The following is a 19,974-nucleotide window of genomic DNA, read 5'->3' on the forward strand; positions in this document are numbered from 1 at the left end:
TTAGTATATGTATCCTGGCGATCCCATGGCTATATTGGTATATGTATCCTGGCGATCCCATGGCTATATTGGTATATGTATCCTGGCGATTTCATGGCTATATTGGTATATGTATCCTGGCGATCTCATGGCTATATGAGTATATGTGTCCTGGCGATCCCATGGCTATATGAGTATATGTGTCCTGGCGATCCCATGGCTATATTAGTATATGTATCCTGTCAATGTCAGTGTCTAGTTAGGGGTGTTATCTTGGTAAATGGGGGGTGTATTTGAATTATGTATTAATGGGGCAGGTCAGCAAAAAAAACTAAATACTATACTGGATCACGTATGTATTTCCCCCAGTAAATAGCATGGTGGAATATGTCCATACCTTATAAATAAAATAGTAATACGTCTATCTTTTTATAGTACAGCACCAATCAATTTCTGCTTATGAATTAATTATGACATGTTACTATGTTCACTGTTAAATACCCAGAGGAAAATGTAATCCGTTCTTCAATCAGTTGGTATCATCTGCTGGGAACTAGGGGGCAGCACAGGAATCTTGCTTAAAATAAAACGTTGCCACTTACTGGAACAATGGTCTATTACAATTTACATAAAATATTGTGCAATGAATTATATTCTAATGCGTTACTTAGACATGCGTCCAGTAAAGGGTTAAATGCTTTCTGTATAATAAATATGGATTGAATATAGTCAATGGAGTATATTCGAAGCTTGGGCTTGTCACCAGTGGGGTACCTCAGGGATCTGTACTTGGACCCATTCTCTTTAATATTTTTATTAGTGATATTGCAGAAGGTCTTGATGGTAAGGTGTGTCTTTTTGCGGATGATACTAAGATATGTAACAGGGTTGATGTTCCAGGAGGGATAAGCCAAATGGCAAATGATTTAGGTAAACTAGAAAAATGGTCAGAGTTGTGGCAAATGACATTTAATGTGGATAAGTGCAAGATAATGCATCTTGGACGTAAAAACCCAAGGGCAGAGTACAGAATATTTGATAGAGTCCTAACCTCAACATCTGAGGAAAGGGATTTAGGGGTGATTATTTCTGAGGACTTAAAGGTAGGCAGACAATGTAATAGAGCAGCAGGAAATGCTAGCAGAATGCTTGGTTGTATAGGGAGAGGTATTAGCAGTAGAAAGAGGGAAGTGCTCATGCCATTGTACAGAACACTGGTGAGACCTCACTTGGAGTACTGTACACAGTACTGGAGACCATATCTTCAGAAGGATATTGATACCTTAGAGAGAGTTCAAAGAAGGGCTACTAAACTGGTTCATGGATTGCAGGATAAAACTTACCAGGAAAGGTTAAAGGATCTTAACATGTATAGCTTGGTGGAAAGACGAGACAGGGGGGATATGATAGAAACATTTAAATACATAAAGGGAATCAACACAGTAAAGGAGGAGACTATATTTAAAAGAAGAAAAACTACCACAACCAGAGGACATAGTCTAAAATTAGAAGGACAAAGGTTTAAAAATAATATCAGGAAGTATTACTTTACTGAGAGGGTAGTGGATGCATGGAATAGCCTTCCAGCTGAAGTGGTAGAGGTTAACACAGTAAAGGAGTTTAAGCATGCGTGGGATAGGCATAAGGCTATCCTAACTATAAGATAATGCCAGGGACTAATGAAAGTATTTAGAAAACTGGGCAGACTAGATGGGCCGAATGGTTCTTATCTGCCGTCACATTCTATGTTTCTATGTTTCTATGTTTCTATGTAACATGCATCCCTTCCATTCAGACTCAGCATGTAACTGGTAGCCCGTGGCTGTGTAATAAGTATTACTTTGGTTCTAAGCACGGGTGACAACAGCTAAAAATGATCCCAGCAATCGCCAGCTATAGGTATACCGGCACTAAAGTAACACACACACGAAATGTATCCAGTTAATTATAATTATGGGAAAATGGTAATATTAAATATACCATATACTTAACTTGTGCATACGAATGCACAAGAACTCGATTGCAGTTCTTTGAACAGAGAGAAAACAAACATATTTGTGGGAACAATTAGTGCAAATTTACTTTATTTTTGTTTTTCTATAAAACATGGACAGGGGACTTGCCACAACTCACATTACTCATTATTTTGCTATATATTACATGTGGCAAAGAATAATGTGAGTTACCTTGCTAAATAATTAGCAAGACTGACACAGTACTGCAGGAAGGATAGAGGAGAAGACAATATAATATAACGCTATGTTCTAATTGGTTGTTTGACATGTTTACCTAATAAGAATACAACTGGGATTCATATCATAGACAGACATCAGCATATGCAAAAAGGACGGACTCGTTCCAACAAATACCTTCCCAGATCACAAAGAGGTATCATCAATCAGAACTCGTTCTGGCCTTGAGGGTCCAATCTCATCTTATAATGCACTATCTAGCAGGGATAAATGTAAAATAAGATTGACCCCCAGGAGCATTTCACTTCATCACATCTGAGTGCAGACATACTGGACCTGATAACTGTCCCATTCACAGCAGTGTCTCTTTGAGACTTGGTAAAAGAACACAAATGGGGTACACCTAAAAAACATGTAACCGTAAATACAAAGAGAACGTTTAGATTACATTTTTGGCATGAAAGGAAAAGGGGCATGCTTAGAACTTTGAAGATTTTTGTACATCGCTATGTGCAAGGAGACAGTGGCAAGAGACCCTCTTGCAACACACCCTATATGAATTGCAGGATCTGGTGCTTGGGTTGTCCCTTAAAAATACTGTCAAGTGTAGCAAGGTCGCTTAGTGTCCCTTGATCGCTGCTTCTTCAATCCTCTGCTAGTCTCTGACTTTCAGCTTAGCGGCTAATGTTTATAGCTGCAGAGAACAGTGATTCTAGCCCTCTGGAACCGTGTAAATTAACACTTCATAGAAGAGAAAACACATATACCCCTACACAGAAAAGGGGCCTTTAGCCAGGAAATGCAAACCACTCCCTGATGTGTTGGTGTCTGGGACATAATTAGGTTAAGATACGATAACTGAATTACGCGCCCGACACCAAGACGCACGCACTGCTCAATAACACAATAGCTTTCATCCAGTTCAACATTTTACAAAATAACTGAGCGCACACAACAAAATCACGGCTTCCATGACAGGAACACTATAGTTTTAGAAATAAAGGAATACAAACAGGTATTCCTGACACTATAATGCTTGAGTAAATATTTAGGTATGTAGTGTCCCTTTAAAGCACTTCTCTCAAGGCATTGAACTGATCAGGGAAATTTTAGCATAGCAATATGTCTATTTTGGCCTTAATGTCTAATTTCCTTTTAAATTAATCAAAATTCAGATGTTATTGAAAAATTAACACCTATGGTAAAGTTCAGAAGTGCTTAGAGTCTAGAACACTGGCAGATAGTAAGCGGACAATAAGTGGACATTATTTTACAAGCCGAATTATGGGAAAGTGGTCTAAAAACTTCCGCAATGCCAGGATAGTCTGCCACAGATTGACGAAGCTTACGAACCTCATAAGAAAAAGTAGTGTCTACTTTTTCTTACTTGTAACTAAAGAACAAAAGTTAAATAAAAAAAATTTAAAAATACAAGGAAAAATAAAGGGACACCTTTTTTATTTAAAAGCAAAACCTGCAAAGTGACTGTGCCACTTTAATATTAGCAATAATATTCCTTTTGAAGTATTAGCCATTGTAGTAATGCAGGCATGGTCCGACAACGTTAGCTGCTAAAAATTAGGATATTCGGATACTCTGTCTGAGGATCATAAGACAAAGTGACAGCTAAGTACTAGCATTTATATATACTTCAACCTTATTTTAGATTTATCGTAAATCTGGGAACATTTATAAATTAATCACTAAAACCACTGTGTACATACCGTATATACTCGAGTATAAGCCGACCCGAATATAAGCCGAGGCCCCTAATTTTATCCCAAAAAACTGGAAAACTTATTGACTCGAGTATAAGACTAGGGTGGGAAATGCAGCAGCTACTGGTAAATTTCTAAATAAAATTAGATCCTAAAAAAAATATATTAATTGAATATTTATTTACAGTGTGTGTATAATGAATGCAGTGTGTGCGTATGTGTGTGTGTATGTGTGTGTGTATGAGTGCAGCGTGTGTGTATGAGTGCAGCGTGTGTGTATGAGTGCAGCGTGTGTGTATGAGTGCAGCGTGTGTGTATGAGTGCAGCGTGTGTGCATGAATGCAGCGTGTGTGTGCATGAATGCAGCGTGTGTGTGTGTGTGCATGAATGCAGTGTGTGTGTGTATGAATGCAGTGTGTGCAGGGCCGGTGCAAGGATATTTGCCGCCGTAGGCAAAAAAAATATTTGCCGCCCCCTCCCCCCCCCATATGTCCTGACTTCCCCCCCTCCTCCCTTAGTGGTCCTTACCTCCCCACCCCCGTGTTCCTTCACCCCCCCCCCCCAGTGGTCCTGACTCACCCCTCCCCTAGTGGTCCTTACCCTCCCCTCCCCTAGTGGTCCTTACTTCCCCCTCCCCTCCCATAGTGGTCCTTATCCCACCCCCTCCCTCTCATAGTGGTCCTTATCCCCCTTCTCCCTCCCATAGTGTTCCTTATCCCCCCCCATCCCTCCCATAGTGGTCCATATACCCCCCCCTCCCTCCCATAGTGGTCCATATACCCCCCCTCCCTCCCATAGTGGTCCTTATACCCCCCCCCCTCCCTCCCATAGTGGTCCTTATCCCACCCCTCCCTCCCATAGTGGTCCTTATCCCCCCCCTCCCTCCAATAGTGGTCCTTATCCCCCCCCCCTCCCATAGTGGTCCTTATCCCCCCCTCCCTCCAATAGTGGTCCTTATCCCCCCCCCTCCCTCCCATAGTGGTCCTTATCCCCCCCTCCCTCCCATAGTGGTCCTTATACCCCCCTCCCTCCCATAGTGGTCCTTATACCCCCCCTCCCTCCCATAGCGGTCCTTATACCCCCCTCCCTCCCATAGTGGTCCTTATACCCCCCCCCCCATAGTGGTCCTTATACCCCTTTTTTTTGTATTATTAATTTTTTATTATTATTATTATTTTTTTATTATTTCTTTTTATTTATATTTTTTTTTTTCGTCCCCCCTCCCTGCTTGATATATGGCAGGGAGGGGGGCTCTCCTTCCCTGGTGGTCCAGTGGCAGTTCAGTGGGGGGGAGAGGGGGGCTGGCAGAGCTGTAACTTACCTGTTCTTTAGCTCCTGTCAGCTCTCTCCTCCTCTGCGCCGTCCGTTCTGCTCTTCTGTCAGCTCACACTGGAAGTCTTGCGAGAGCCGCGGCTCTCGCGAGACTTCCAGTGTGAGCTGACAGAAGAGCAGAACGGACGGCGCAGAGGAGGAGAGAGCTGACAGGAGCTGCAGAACAGGTAAGTTACAGCTCTGCCAGCCCCCCTCTCCCCCCAGTCTGTATTATGGCAATGCAAATTGCCATAATACAGACCTTGACTCGAGTATAAGCCGAGTTGGGGTTTTTCAGCCCAAAAAATGGGCTGAAAAACTCGGCTTATACTCGAGTATATACGGTACTTTATTTTCCCCTTTTTTCTTAGTATTTCATCATATTTGGGATGTGGGGCACAATACAATGCTGTTTTGGTTATATAAGTTGTGAGTATCTTCACATGTACTGAGTCAAAGAGTTCTAATAAAGGTTACATTTTAATATTTTTATATTTTATTCACAACTGGAATAGTATATGTCTTCACTTGATCCAGCTCCCAATAAAAAAACATCCATCGTTTTTGGTTAGACCTGATCTCATTTTTTCTTAGTGGTAGTTTTTTGGCAGAGTCGGCACGATCGCACCAGTTCTGCCAAACCCGTTTTGTATAACAGTGGACTTTCCTTTTTTGCGCTACGAGGAAAACATATTTCTCACCTCAAATACAAAAAAAGAAAAGAAATAATAAGTAACTTAAAAAGGCAGAAGGGTATGCGTGAATATTTTTCCAGTAATTGCCTTATGGCATAATTTTATTCAGAATGTCAATTTTATGGCCCTGGACACATCAAAAAGTCAGATTAGAAAATCCAATTAACCCCCCCTTTTCTTCTCTCTAAAATATTTGATCTCAAAGAGTAAACCAGATGGGACGTTAAATATTAGTCTGTTTTTTTTCTGGGTTGTCTGTGCTCATAAATCACTGCACAGATAACTACAGATTAATTATAACTTCAAGCTGAACAAATCCCATCAGAAAGGTTTATTGTATCCCCACAGAGCAACGCAAAGATATAGAAACCAGGTCGCTGTGGGACACAGTGTAAAAAATGCCCTAATTGGACAAGCTTTTAACTCTTTTCCTCCTCTTTTGGGATCTCGAAGACGCAATGGGAGAGCAAAGAAAGAAATATGTTCACTAATGCATGGTGTCTATATAAACTAATTAGAATGTTCATCGCTACACAGAGGGAATATCTATATTTGCAAGATTTGCTCTGTATGGGTGAGAAATTTATGGATACAGTAAATCTGTCAAACTGTTCCCCATTGTAAGAACCGCAAGCTATTAATATATTAATTCATTGAGTATGTCGTACATATTGAAACCAGAAACCCTAATTACCTGTTAAAACATTTTTATTTAAACACGAATGCCTTTTCTACATACACGGGAACTATAGAAATTTTACCTGGGGACTGTTCGGGGTTGAAAATTATAACTGCATGGAAAAAGTCAATTGTGATCAGTATTTTATTTACAACAGAATATAAAATCTAGAATAAGACCGTTCTGGTGCTTTAAGGAAAGGATTTTTTAGGTCACATGGCTGCACAATTTTGTGTTCTTGTGTTTGTTTGTATTTGTCGATTTTGCTCTGCAGACTCCAGGATGGAGAAAGTTGTTTCCAAGTTGCTGGATCAAGCTTAATCTTCACGCACTCAACACAGAAACAAGTTAGCTTTTGCTTTTGGACAAACCACACACCATTTTTGTGTGTGTCTTATCTACTTTTTGGAGTCAGGGCTCTGATTTTTTTCCTCCTAAAAGATTATGTGTGTTTGTAACCCAGCGGTAGATTTGTCTTAAATCATAAAATACCTTTATATAGGGCATTAACACTTTCCACGGTGCTTACTGTAATTAGAACTTTAAGTTAATTCAAAGGGAATTCCAAATTTAGGGCCAGAATAGAAAAACTGAAAGCACAACTGACTTAGAGACTTTTTCCATTTTGACCTTAAATTTCAAATTCACTTTGAATTCTCATCATATTTGTATACATAGCTCGATAGGGTTCATCACTATTTAAAGGACCACTATAGGCACCCAGACCACTTCAGCTTAATGAAGTGGTCTGGGTGCCAGGTCCAGCCGCTGACAGCTGCTAGAGGCGCTTCCGCGCTTCTCACTGTGATTTTCACAGTGAGAAGATGCCAGAGTCCATAGGAAAGCATTGTGAATGCTTTTCTATGGACTGGCTGAATGCACGCAAGGCATGCGCATTCAGCCGAGGAGGAGAGTCCCCCGCCCGGTGCTGGAGAAAGAGGTAAATTTAACCCCTTCCACCTCCTAGAGCCCGGCGGGAGGGGGGCCCTGAGGGTGGGAGCACCCTCAGGGCACTACAGTGCCAGGAAAACAAGTATGTTTTCCTGGCACTATAGTAGTCCTTTAATGTAAACTTTGTACAAGACCCTGGGGATATGATGCTCCCAGTCAAAAGTATTGAAATACTGTCTTCAATAGGAACCCAAACTATTTAAATTAATGGGTGGAAGTCATTTGCACAGTTATATCATAGTGCTATATACAGTCTGTTTTCCAGATATTCTAGTAAGTTCAGTGTTGAAACTCAGAACTTACCTTTCAACATGATCTACATTTCCAGCTACACCAAGACCTCCGATTGTATAAATTTTTCCATCATAAACCAAGCTGTTGTGTCTACACCTTGGGACAATCATCCTTGATACTAAATTCCAGTTATCGAGTAAGGACATGTAGCACCAAACATCTGCAAGGGTAACACCGGCCTCCATGCCACCTAAAACAGAGGGAGAAATTTGAAAAGTAAGCCAGTAGCTTGGATGAATTTCCACATGTGTAACATTGGATGCTCTTGGATTACTGGGGAGGCCTTAAGATTAGACTGGTGGTTTTCAACCAAATGTTCCTCAAACACACTGGCCTCAACAGGTAACAGGTTGAATACATTCTTAAGAATGTGGCTGTTTTTTTAATAAGTGTCAGCATTAAAGTTGGAATTCCTATCTGGCAATTAAATAAAACAAATTAGTTAATGTGGCTACAAGTATGTCATAACTCTATAGTAAACCTATAAGTATATGTGACATTTATAAACTGCTGATGAAGGTATAATATAGGCATACGTTGGATTTTTTTCTTCTTTCTTTCAAGAAGTTTAGAAATCCCATGGACACATCACTGAGCCATTGCCAGTGGAACTTGGGTAAGACACTTTCCCCTGATTCAGCCCACTTTTACAAATGGTCTGCCTATGGCAGTCTTGGTCTGGCTTCTGCTTGTCCATTCCAAATGGAAATTGAGGTTCTTCAGGACTCTGATGTACCACTTGTTCTAAGTATGAAAACTTTATAAAGCTAGCTATTGAGTTAATGTGATAATAAAGTAATCAACATAAAGGAAATAAAATGCTTTGGTAGGGCTGACCCAAGACTTTATGCTGTCTGTGCCCAAAAGCAGAATTGTGCCCATTGCCCTGCCATCAGAAAAAACCCCGCACAAAACACCACCACATCAATTATGGATTTACACATTGCAAATAACACCAATTGTACAACTAGAAAAAGTACAATTTTGAATTATTGGCATATATGTAGGACAATTAAGTCATAAAACCTCCTGTAAGTAATAGAAAGGATTTAGTCAGAAATCTCATTTTCATCATGGTCTACAATTCATTATTGACAAAAAAAGAGAAGAGAAAGAGTTAAAAGCTCCGTATGGAATATAAAAAAAACAAGTTGAGAAGTGAAATAACTACCTGACAAGTCTATATGTTGCACGACCGTTATTTTGCTGTATTACAACAAAGGAACTATTTCTTAAACATTCTTCTCCCTGCCTCGGGAGCTGACTTTCCTTTAGAAGTTGATTTATTTTATTTTATTTACACTGGAGCAGTTGACCCCTGGGTTATTTGTTTGTTGTGTTGTTTTTATATTATGTGATTTTTTTTTGTAGTGTTTTCTTGCTGTTAAGGTCTTGCCCACCTAAAATGTGTTATTTTCTTGTCTTGTCTTTCGGTTCTACCCCGTTTCAAAGAACATAAATAGGAGATGTGGCACAATCGCTAACAAGGGTCACTTACTTGAATATACCACAGCATTTCTTCCTCATATCTCAGTTGACATCGCTGTCCTTTGTGATGTCAAGCACAAGACATTTTAAGGACCATAAATCAAAGTTTTCTTAGAGCGCAATCAGTGCAGTGTAAATATATATATAAAAAAGAGTTTTCATTTATTTTTAATACTCTACAATTTTAAGCACTTTGCATAATTTTTCCATATCAATTCAATTCATCGGGAGTGAAACATTTAAAAACATTACATTAATTTTAAAATTAAATGTTATAAATTGACAGCCAAAATATTGTCCTGACCTACTTTAGCACTAGAAATTGTAGTCAAGGAAATAATTTAAATAAATTTCCCATACTATTAACAATGTGCACATTATAAAGAAATGGTACACATTTATATAATTATTGCTTGGTTGGGTAATATTAACTCTGAGACACCAGAATGTCTCAGGCTTGAAATGCCCCGGCTACATGTCCCATTCTTGGTTTACTTAAGAGTATATGTTGTGATGGGCTCAAAAAGTGTAGGGAGTTTGCTTCTTCAGAGATTCCACCTTGTATCACTGTGAAATTTAACCAATAATGTGGAGCTATTTTATTAACTAATATTAACTCTGAGACACCAGAATGTCCCAGGTAAATGTCCATTTCTTGGTTTACTTAAGAGTATATGTTGTGATGGGCTCAAAATGTGTAGGGAGCTTGCTTCTTTAGAGATTCCAGGTTCTTCCCTTGTGTCACTGTGAAATTTAACCAATAATGTGGAGCTATTTTATTCTTCAGCTGCGGATAATATATTTGGGATATTTTCCCCTTTAGGCCTTAATCACCCAAAATAATTATTTATTTTCTATGCATTTATTAATGGTCTGCAAAGACTCAACATCTTCCTCTATGACCCCTTGTTAAAATGGAAGTCAGACGAGGGTTATGCGTCTTGTCTTTGTAAACATTTAAGAATTTTTAAGAAATAATTTTGCACTGATAAAAAAAAACCTACATACTAAGACCTTGCTGGGGACTTGGGCAATTTGAACTCAACTCTTACCCTTCTACCCACTTACTCTATCTATCCTTACCGTATCTTATCTTACTTAATTCATTCCCCTTCTATTCTATCTTTAACTCTCTCTACCAGCTGCATGTAGAGTCTGGAGTACGGATTTTATTTTTACTTAGAACTACATTTATTGACCTTAGAAACTTGAAAAGTGAGAGTTGCCCCGCTCATACTCATACCTGAAAATAGTTAGGTTTGAATAAATGCAAGAGATATTTCAGCTAGTGAACTTACTGACAGACCTATCTTATTGGTATATGGAAAAAAAAAAGAGAAAATGTAAAATTTATTAAAGCGTATAAAATGAAATGAGTCAGATGATGAAATGTAATGCTATGACAACATGGCAATATGAGATTTCCGACCTGACTGCATTTCACACCATATGTATAATTGCATTCTGATCCCAAAATGACTTATACGGATGAGAATCGAGACGTCATACGGGTATTCGGGATTGGATAACATTCTATACAAATATTTTATTAACAAGACAGAGCTTACAGTTTATTCTATCTGAATACAAGTGAGCACTGCTTGAAGAAGGCAATAACTTGCAATGTCAGACACAAATACCAGGTTGTTATAAACTGGATTGGTTGCACTTGTCTACAAATAACAGACACCACGAGGCTGTAGACTGAATTGATTTAGCAAACAATATAATACTGCAGACAGTTATACAAAATAAATGGATGGCAATAGATTTTGCAAAATTACAATATAGGTTACACAGTTATATTTGTGATGTGTCAGAACAAAAAAAATATGACTATTTCCAATCTCTGCTTCTTTGTTTTGTTGTGTAGTTTTATCCCAACAAAAGCATTGTGGTGTGGTTATCTAGTTGTGCAAAAAGCCACCTGTAAAAAAAAAAATCCTTCTTATAATATATATTTCTAATCTTTCCTCTTCTTATTGGGCGCCAATATACATATATATCTTATAATTCTTTTTTTTGTCAGTTAGAAATATCAATACAAATCAGAATAACATTTTGCATTTTCCAATACGCTTTCTTTTTTATGTTTTACGTTTTCCAATACACACTAGACTTGTGTTATAAGTTAGCCTTGATGACGGTCTCATTCTGTTTTGGTTTTATTTGCTTTTTCTGCCCAAATCTAAAAGGACCATCCTGTGTACAATGTGTCTAAGGAGGCAACAATTGCATCTCAATGATGGGAGGCAAAAACAATGGTCTCGTAAAAGGAATAGGCAAACTTTGGCAATCCATATGTTGTGGATTACATCCCCCATAATACGCTTACAGCCATAACACAGGCAAAGCATCAGGGGAAATGTAGTCCCCATTTACCCTGAAACAGGTGGAGTGCCAAAAGTTACCTACCCTTGGTCTAGGGTTTGATCTTTTCTCTTTCAAAGTGGATTTTTTATTTTGTACATATGGGTAGGACCAGTTTGATAATATAATAACACATGGTCCTTGTGTACTAATATAAGCACATTAAAATGAATTGTAGAGCTTGTAGGTGAGACTACCCATAGGTGAAGCTATGAAACTTTAGTCTATTCTTGTAGTGACATGTCTCTTACAGTCAATTTTCTTTCAAAATGGCTAATGTTGACATAAGAGATTGCAGTGCTTACGGCAATGTTATAACAGCACATTGGTCGTAGTGGTCATATAAGTCCTATAACAATAACCATAATTAGTAATACAGGCCTGCCCAATGTTAATAAACTCCTCCGTTGTAACGCTAAACTAATTCTATATACCATTTTGCTGTTCATTAAATTTATAAAAAAAAAGTCCATAAATATATTTAAGACTATTTTTTTTTCTAGGGGCAATGTTAAATTGGCATTGATTTTTTTTTTTTTAATTTCCATGTTACTTGCCATTTAGATTTTAAAGGTCAGAAGGTGATGAAATGTAACAAATATTTCCGTTCTTGACATCTGTTAATGTTTAGAAAGTTAAGAAGACACAAGGGACATTGCTGAATACATATTCACACATGCCTATAGAGGAAAGCCAAAAGGTCATTGGCCAAGTAGCTACTGGCAGATCGCACACACCGTCCCCTGAACTCTCACAAATCTTTATATTTTTTTGATTAGCTGCCTGTCACATCCAGCCAGCATAAAATGAAATGCGTAGTTGTAGGTAAAAAGTTACTGCATTGATTACCTTAGGGAGACACTCAATAAATCACGCCAAATAACAGTTTCTATAATGACTAAAAGAATAAACTTACATTTCATAATATAAAACCTTTGGCTTTATCAGTTCCTTTGAGCCACACGCCTCACAGCTGTGATGTACAATACAGGAAGGCAATTTTTTAGTGGGATCGCAAACTACGTACATTAGTAAGTTACCTAATCCAGCAGCACACAGGGGTATTGGTGTACTAGCAATCTTTGCATTCCACAGCCAAGAAAGTTAACGTATAGATCATGACACTCCATAAATACCTACAGTACTTCCCATCTTGGTCAATATTTTCATAGCGAGCTAGTCTCATTTAAAGTACTTACACAGTAAAATGCAGCTATTACTCTTATATTTAGTTCTGAGCATCATTTATACCAGTCAGTATTATTATTTACACAGTGCCGATACATTCAGTATTAATATTAATATTTACATCCATACAATTAAAAACAAGAATATGTTGGCTACACTCTTGCAGTCTATACTAGGCTAATAATGAATAATAACTATGGTGTTACGAATATGTATGAACGCTGAGCATTCTGGGATATGTAGTTCAAGCAGACCTGCGGTGTAACGGCAAACCGTGATGCTACGCCCGGGCTCCCCGTTTAATTACATCGGTCTACTTGTCTTTGTTTTAGTCCTTCCATCAATTTACTTTGCTACAATACATCCCAACACTTTGTAAGTAAGCGGCAATAATAATGATGTATGCTGCACCTTCACCAATTGGTGTAACCTGTTCTCTTATCAGAAACCTAGCTCTCTACAGCAACGGCTCCATAAATAAAAATCCAGTGTATGTGTAATGTATTTAAAGAGCACATTCCCATCTCCTGAAACACGGCAGCATTTATAGTAAGAGATGGAGAATTATTTCCCTTTGCTGTAATTTATGTAAATTTAAAAAACACATAGGTATCATTTACCATAACGGCGTTGGCCTCCCCTGCCCTCAAAGGATTCGGTTTCATTTCCAGCCTATTGCTGTAAAGTGAAATTGTATAATTTATCGGGGACTATTACAGGCTACAGAATGTTCACGCTATTAAATCAATTCTGCCAACTGCATAATGTACACATATTGACTACATTATTTACTTAGACTGCATTAAAATATCAGAATGAGTTTTCAGTTACTGCTATGTTAACATGAAATTGACTTGTTGAAATTCAATGCATTACTTTAGGAAACAAGAAGGATAAAAAAAATCAAGTAAACTGTCTCTGAGCGACTGTAGTCTACGATATTAACTAACGGTATGCCAACAGACATTGTTAACAGACAGTTTGACCCAGGAGCCTCACATTAAAAAGTGTTCATTTGTGCAAAATGGCATTTGGCAACTGTGGGTTAATGCCATTTATTTTAACATATAACAAATTTTTCCAGTGATTCTTGTCAAAGGAAATTCAAGCCAAGTCACGTAATTAAATAATATTTATAGTTTAATTAGTTAAGGACTGTTATGATTCAGCATTCATAGTCAAAAAAATTTGATTGGACAATTTTGTGAAAAATAAATAATTGCCTGTCCTTTCATAAAAGTGCAGGAACACAGAATATCAACAGTACATTCCATTTTGGATTCTATTTTTACTCAAACATTTTATTGTTGTAACTATATATAGTTCGGTATTGTGGGCGTTGCGGTTATTTTGACAGTTATCGCTGGTTTTGAAAAGGAAGCTTTTTACTGTTTTTTAATGTAGAACAATTGGGTTTGTGCTGGTATAGAATTGTAAGGTTAGAATCTGTTTTCAAGGCTGCCTGAACAACACACATGGGGAGCTATATTATACTTGTTTCAGTGTGTTTTGCAGGCTCAGAGAAGCACACACAGGAATAACCCCAGACCTAGCCTGGTCCTTTGGCAGATTGGAAGCAGTAGAGAGTCATCCTTGGTTGGATAGAAAGCCATCTGCAAGATACTTTTTAGGAAGCCTACCAAGTAATCCCTGACTGGTTCCTTTAATCACATGCACTGGATGGGAAGTACAATGCAGCTCTTCAATAATAGTTATCGTGGCAGCAGGCTAGAAGTAACATTTACACATGTAACCTGTCAATCTGGTAGCAAACACCATGGCAGGTCTCTCAGATTCATTCGCACGTCAGATTTGTCAAGATTCTGTAAGGAAATCTTTACAAATTGGCATGAGTAATCAACAAAAAGGACGTAGGTCTAGTTTCAGCAGAGAACAACTATTTTAGGAAAGCATTAATATGGTTGTTGGTAAAGATGGAAGTAAATAATTATACTAATTTAAATTGATGATGGTGTTTTGATCCAGGTAACAATTTGACCGCCAAGTCATTACGGATTTTCATTTTTTCTACTAAGAGACAAAATTGGCCTTGACTTCAGTATAATCTATTTGGCTTATTCTAGATAATTTAAACTGGTAAGTGGGAACATTTTTCAATAGAATGGAGCCTTTTGTTTTTTACCAGTTGTATAACTCTAATGAGGAAAGTTTTGATATAAAGAGAATCTCGTGCCAATAGAGTTTGGGCTCCAAAAGACAAAAAGAGAAAACAAATACCGCAACAAAAAAATAAAGCAGTAATCTCATAAAAAATTAAGTCAATTTTGCAAAGGAGTATAAACGTATTGTCATTTTTTCCCATCAACGTAGAAGAATATGTAATGTTCCAATATTTCAGCAGTTCTGGTTTTTATCTCCCAAAAATTAAGCATGTTATTTTTGAAAAGCTAATGTTTGGCAAAGCTTTAAATTGGAGCGATGGAAAACAATGGACTCTTCCTGCTGATTGCTCCCGGTTTATATTATTTTCTATAGCGTTGCTATTTATAACACATTGTTCTAAAGATGCATACTAAACAATGGTGTATTGGTTATCACATGGATGCAAAGATCTAAATTGCTTCTGGCCTGGAAAAATAAATAGCTGTAGTATAAAGAGAAAAATGATTCATCTATACAATGACTAAATTATAAGCAAGTTTATCAATTGTTTTTCTCGTTACCATTGTATTGGTATTTATACTATGATGTGCATTTAAAAAGCATAACAGAGGACCGCACAACACATCCTAAAACTGTTGGCATCCAGCAATACATATCTTTTACATAAACAATATTTTAATTTCCTATTTTCCAGTTCTGTAGACCATTTGTACAAGTAGAATATGATGCTGAAGAGGCAGAAAACTGGCATATTTTTTAGAGGTTCTGGTTGTCCTGATAATCACCTGAAAGGTAGATGTTGTCTCCAGCACTTACAACACTAAAAAATTCACGATCGTAGAAGGGGAGACTGGCTAATGGATACCATTTGTTGATTTGTGGATTTAAACAAGTGACAGCTGTCAACGTTCTCTGATTCATTCCAATCATCTGACGACCCCCGACTAGGACAATCACTTCAGCTACTCCTAAAAATGAGAGAAGAATAAAAAGTAACAGTAATGTACTTCATAGTTATCGCAAGGCATAGGAAAGGTACTGGATGTGATTGAACAAAGAGATTGCTTGATCAGTCAACTATCTCGATTTAAAGAAACATTATCCTAAGACGTTCTAATCCTATTACGATTAGTGCTCAATCAATTTCAACGGTTCCATTTTTAATGAATACGCTTTTATCGGGCTACAATGCAATGCCAAACGCATGCTTAACTGATTGAATTCTTTAAAATGATATGCATGTGAATAATACTTAATATTAACAGGTTTATTCGTTAAAGTGAAAATAACTGAGAATTCAAAGTGAATTTCAAAAATAGAAAAAATAAAAAAGACAAACGTGTAAAAAATTATTGACTTGGAGAATTTTAGAAAATTTGGCTATTTTCACTTGATTTTGAAAATCACTTTGAATTCCTGGCAATTCTCATTTTAGTAAATAATCTTAGTATTTAGACCAAAAAAAAAAAAAGGATTTCCTTTTCTTCCAAGTGGAAGTGTCATCTCTGTTGCTTACACGTGTTATCTCTCGGAAATGTCTATTATTTACAAAGTGATCCAAACAGGCAGAAAATATTAGAGCTTAACGTCATCTAGCTCAACATCGGGAGTACCATGGCCATTGTTATTCAACCAGAAATTAGCTAATAATTACAGAGTTGTCATCCAGCAAGTTCTCTAACAATAGTCCAAATATTAATAGAAAGAGACTGGTCAACAATAAAGTTGTAGACCAACTACTAACCCCTTAAGACCGCAGGACGTACTATGCCGTCCTTATTTTGGTGGCTCTAAAAGCCGCAGGACGGCATAGTACGTCCTGCGATCTTATGTACTTACCCGGTCGCCGGCGATCCCACGCCGGCGATCGCGGTATGGGGGACTTACCCGGGAGCCCAGGGAGTCCCCCTGCGTCCTCTTCAGCCGCCCAGGGCCATGTGATCGCGAGGTCCTTGCGAGGACCCCGCGATCACATGGACGGCATAGCCGTCCAAGGCATTGCCAGCAGGGGGAGTGCCTGTAATGACAGGTACTCCCCCTGCTGTCTGAAATACAAATAAAAAGTGTTAAAACAGTGTAAAAATAAATTATATATACTTAGATCATATATATATTTATTATATATATGATCTAAGTATATATATACACACATATAAACACATACACATAAATATGCATACACTGTCTACGTGTATTTTAATATTAATATATACATAATTATATATATATATTAATATCAAAATACACGTACAATGATATTGATTAAATATATATATAATTTTCATTATATATATATTTATATATAATAAAAAATAAATAAATATATAAATACGTTAAAAAAATAAATAATAAAATAATAAAAAAATAATGAAAAAAAAATAGATAAAAAATATATAAACATGCGTAATTTCGTTCTAACTGTATTTTAAAATTAATATATATATATTGATATCAAAATACATGTAGAACGAAATAATATATATATCTATATACATAAGTATATACGTATATATCACTATGTATATACCTATATATAAATAAAAATAATTAAAAAAAATTATATACATATATATACACACATATATATATACACACATATATATATATAATAATTCTACGCATATATTTATGTAATAATTTTACATAATTAGGTCATTTTATTAATTACAATTTGCAGGACCTGCCTGCCAACCCAGGCCAAAAGTTCAGGGAATTACATTGTCTAGCACTATATTTAACTCTGTAACTTTCCAAGACACCATGAAACCTGTACATGGGGGGTACTGTTTTACTCGGAAGACTTTGCTGAACACAAATATTAGTGTTTCAAAACAGTAAAATATATTACAACGACGATATCGTCAGTGACAGTGACATTTTTTGCATTTTTCACACACAAATGGCACTTACACCGACGATATAATTGTTGTGATACGTTTTACTGTTTTGAAACACTAATATTTGTGTTCAGCGAAGTCTCCTGAGTATAACAGTACCCCTCATGTACAGGTTTTATGGTGTTTTCAAAAGTTACAGAGTCAAATATAAGGTTTGCGTTTCAGTTTTTTCACATTAAAATTCGCCAGGTTGCCTTTGAGACCGTATGGTAGCCCAGGAATGAAAATGATCCCCATGATGGCATACCATTTGCAATAGTAGACAACCCAGGGTATTGCAAATAGGGTATGTTCAGTTTTTTTAGTAGCCACTTAGTCACAAACACTGGCCAAAAGTTGCGTTCAAATTAGTTTTTTGCATTTTCAAATATTAACACTAACTTTGGCCAGTGTTTGTGACCAAGTGGCTACTAAAAAAGACTGGACATACTCAATTTGCAATACCTTAGGTTGTCTACTTTTGCAAATGGTATGCCATCATGGGGGTAATTCTTATTTCTGGGCTACCATATGGCCTCAAAGGCAACGTAACCAATCTGGCGAATTTCAATGTAAAAAAACTGAAATATGTAACACGCTATATTTGACCCTGTAACTTCCCAAAACACCATAAAACCTGTACATAGGGGGTACTGTTTTACACGCGAGACATCGCTGAATACAAATATGTGTATTGTATTGCAGTAAAAGCAAACAGTATTATGACATTCACAGTTAGAATGTCACGTAGAACTAAAAAAATGTAAAAAATTCTTATTTTCTCCCATTTTTTAAATATTTTTTTCATATTAAATTATGTTCCATACCTAAATATTTGATGTTAAACGAAAGCCCCGTTTCCCCTGAATAAAATGATATATAATAATGGGGGGTGCATTTAATATGAAAGAGGTGAATTATGGTTGGACAGACATATAGCGCAAATGCCAGGTTTTGTTTACGTTTTTTTGGATCACAACTTGTACATTTGGCTGCGGTCTTAAGGGGCTAACAGAGAGAGAAACTGATCAACAATAGAGCTGCAGTGTAACTATTAACAAAGAGAAACGAATCAACAATAGAGTTATAGCCCAACTATTTCTCAAGAGTCTGACCAACGATACAGTAAATATTGATAGCTTCTGCAAATTGCATGTCTATCTGCCACCCTGTTCCTTTACCTGCTGATAGCCTTGGCCTGGTACGTGGCGTCTGCATCTCTTGTCGGGCATGTGGAAGCATGTGATATCGCTTTGCTTCATTGACTAGGTCTCGGCAAGCCTCTGATGACTTTATCAGCTCCTCATTGTCGACAATGTTGAGGAGATAACTTGGATGAATGAAGGGGAGGCGGACAACGGCCAATAATTCAGCGGCATGCTGCAAAATGAGGACACAAAAACATGTTTTAGTGTTATACCTTATCTGCTCTAACAGCCTATTTCTGCCTTTAGTTCTGCAACAAAAGGCATGTTACGGTACAAAGGACTTGAATTAAAACGGACTGTGAAAGCAAGAATGGCACAGCGGGTTTACCAACATGGATTACAAGAGGGTGGAATAGAATGCTTTTCAAAATACAGCAATTACATAAAGTATGAACAAAAGGTTTCAATGAACTGCAAGCCAGTCATTTGTCTATGAAAATGAATGTAATCCTTAAGGGCACAAAGTTTCCTTTCATTCGTGAACGCTAATGATCAAATCATGGCAAACATTCTTGATCAACTGGAGCCGAATACTTTATTTGTTTCTATTGGAAACTTGCTTCTGCCTGAGGAAGGTGTAAATAATATAGCAATACTTTATAGCGTACTCAAAACTATGCCAGCTCTTGCTGGCAAGCAGAAACCAGAGACATTATAAGCAACTTCTTCTAACCTTTTGCAGGCATATTAACACTTTCCCTCATTTACATTTTGGATATTGCTCCGCCACTAATGTTTTGGGTGCCAATTGGTCCCATTTATGTCTTGATTGTTTGCGTCTGTATTAAAAGTCCTTTTAAAACCTGTCTACTATTTCAGAGGAGGACCAAACACTTGGCCTGCACAATAGGCCGTACCCTCACTATTAACCAGCTGCCCACTTGACAACTTTATTCATGCT

The 19,974-nt window shown here is 37.3% G+C and overlaps 1 protein-coding gene across 1 annotated transcript in view; it reads right to left on the reverse strand.

Annotated features, from left to right (window-relative positions):
- KLHL29 (kelch like family member 29) overlaps positions 1–19,974 on the reverse strand; it is an 830,662-nt gene that overhangs the window by 80,423 nt on the left and 730,265 nt on the right. Inside the window, exons 10-12 of the mRNA XM_063440860.1 lie at positions 19,047–19,245; positions 15,775–15,957; positions 7,829–8,009 (exon numbers count right to left, since the gene is read on the reverse strand). Coding sequence (XP_063296930.1) covers positions 7,829–8,009; positions 15,775–15,957; positions 19,047–19,245 — 563 coding nt within the window. The remainder of the gene's footprint in view (positions 1–7,828; positions 8,010–15,774; positions 15,958–19,046; positions 19,246–19,974) is intronic.

Source organism: Pelobates fuscus, chromosome 2 (assembly GCF_036172605.1).
Source record: "Pelobates fuscus isolate aPelFus1 chromosome 2, aPelFus1.pri, whole genome shotgun sequence".
Classification (NCBI taxonomy): domain Eukaryota; kingdom Metazoa; phylum Chordata; class Amphibia; order Anura; family Pelobatidae; genus Pelobates; species Pelobates fuscus.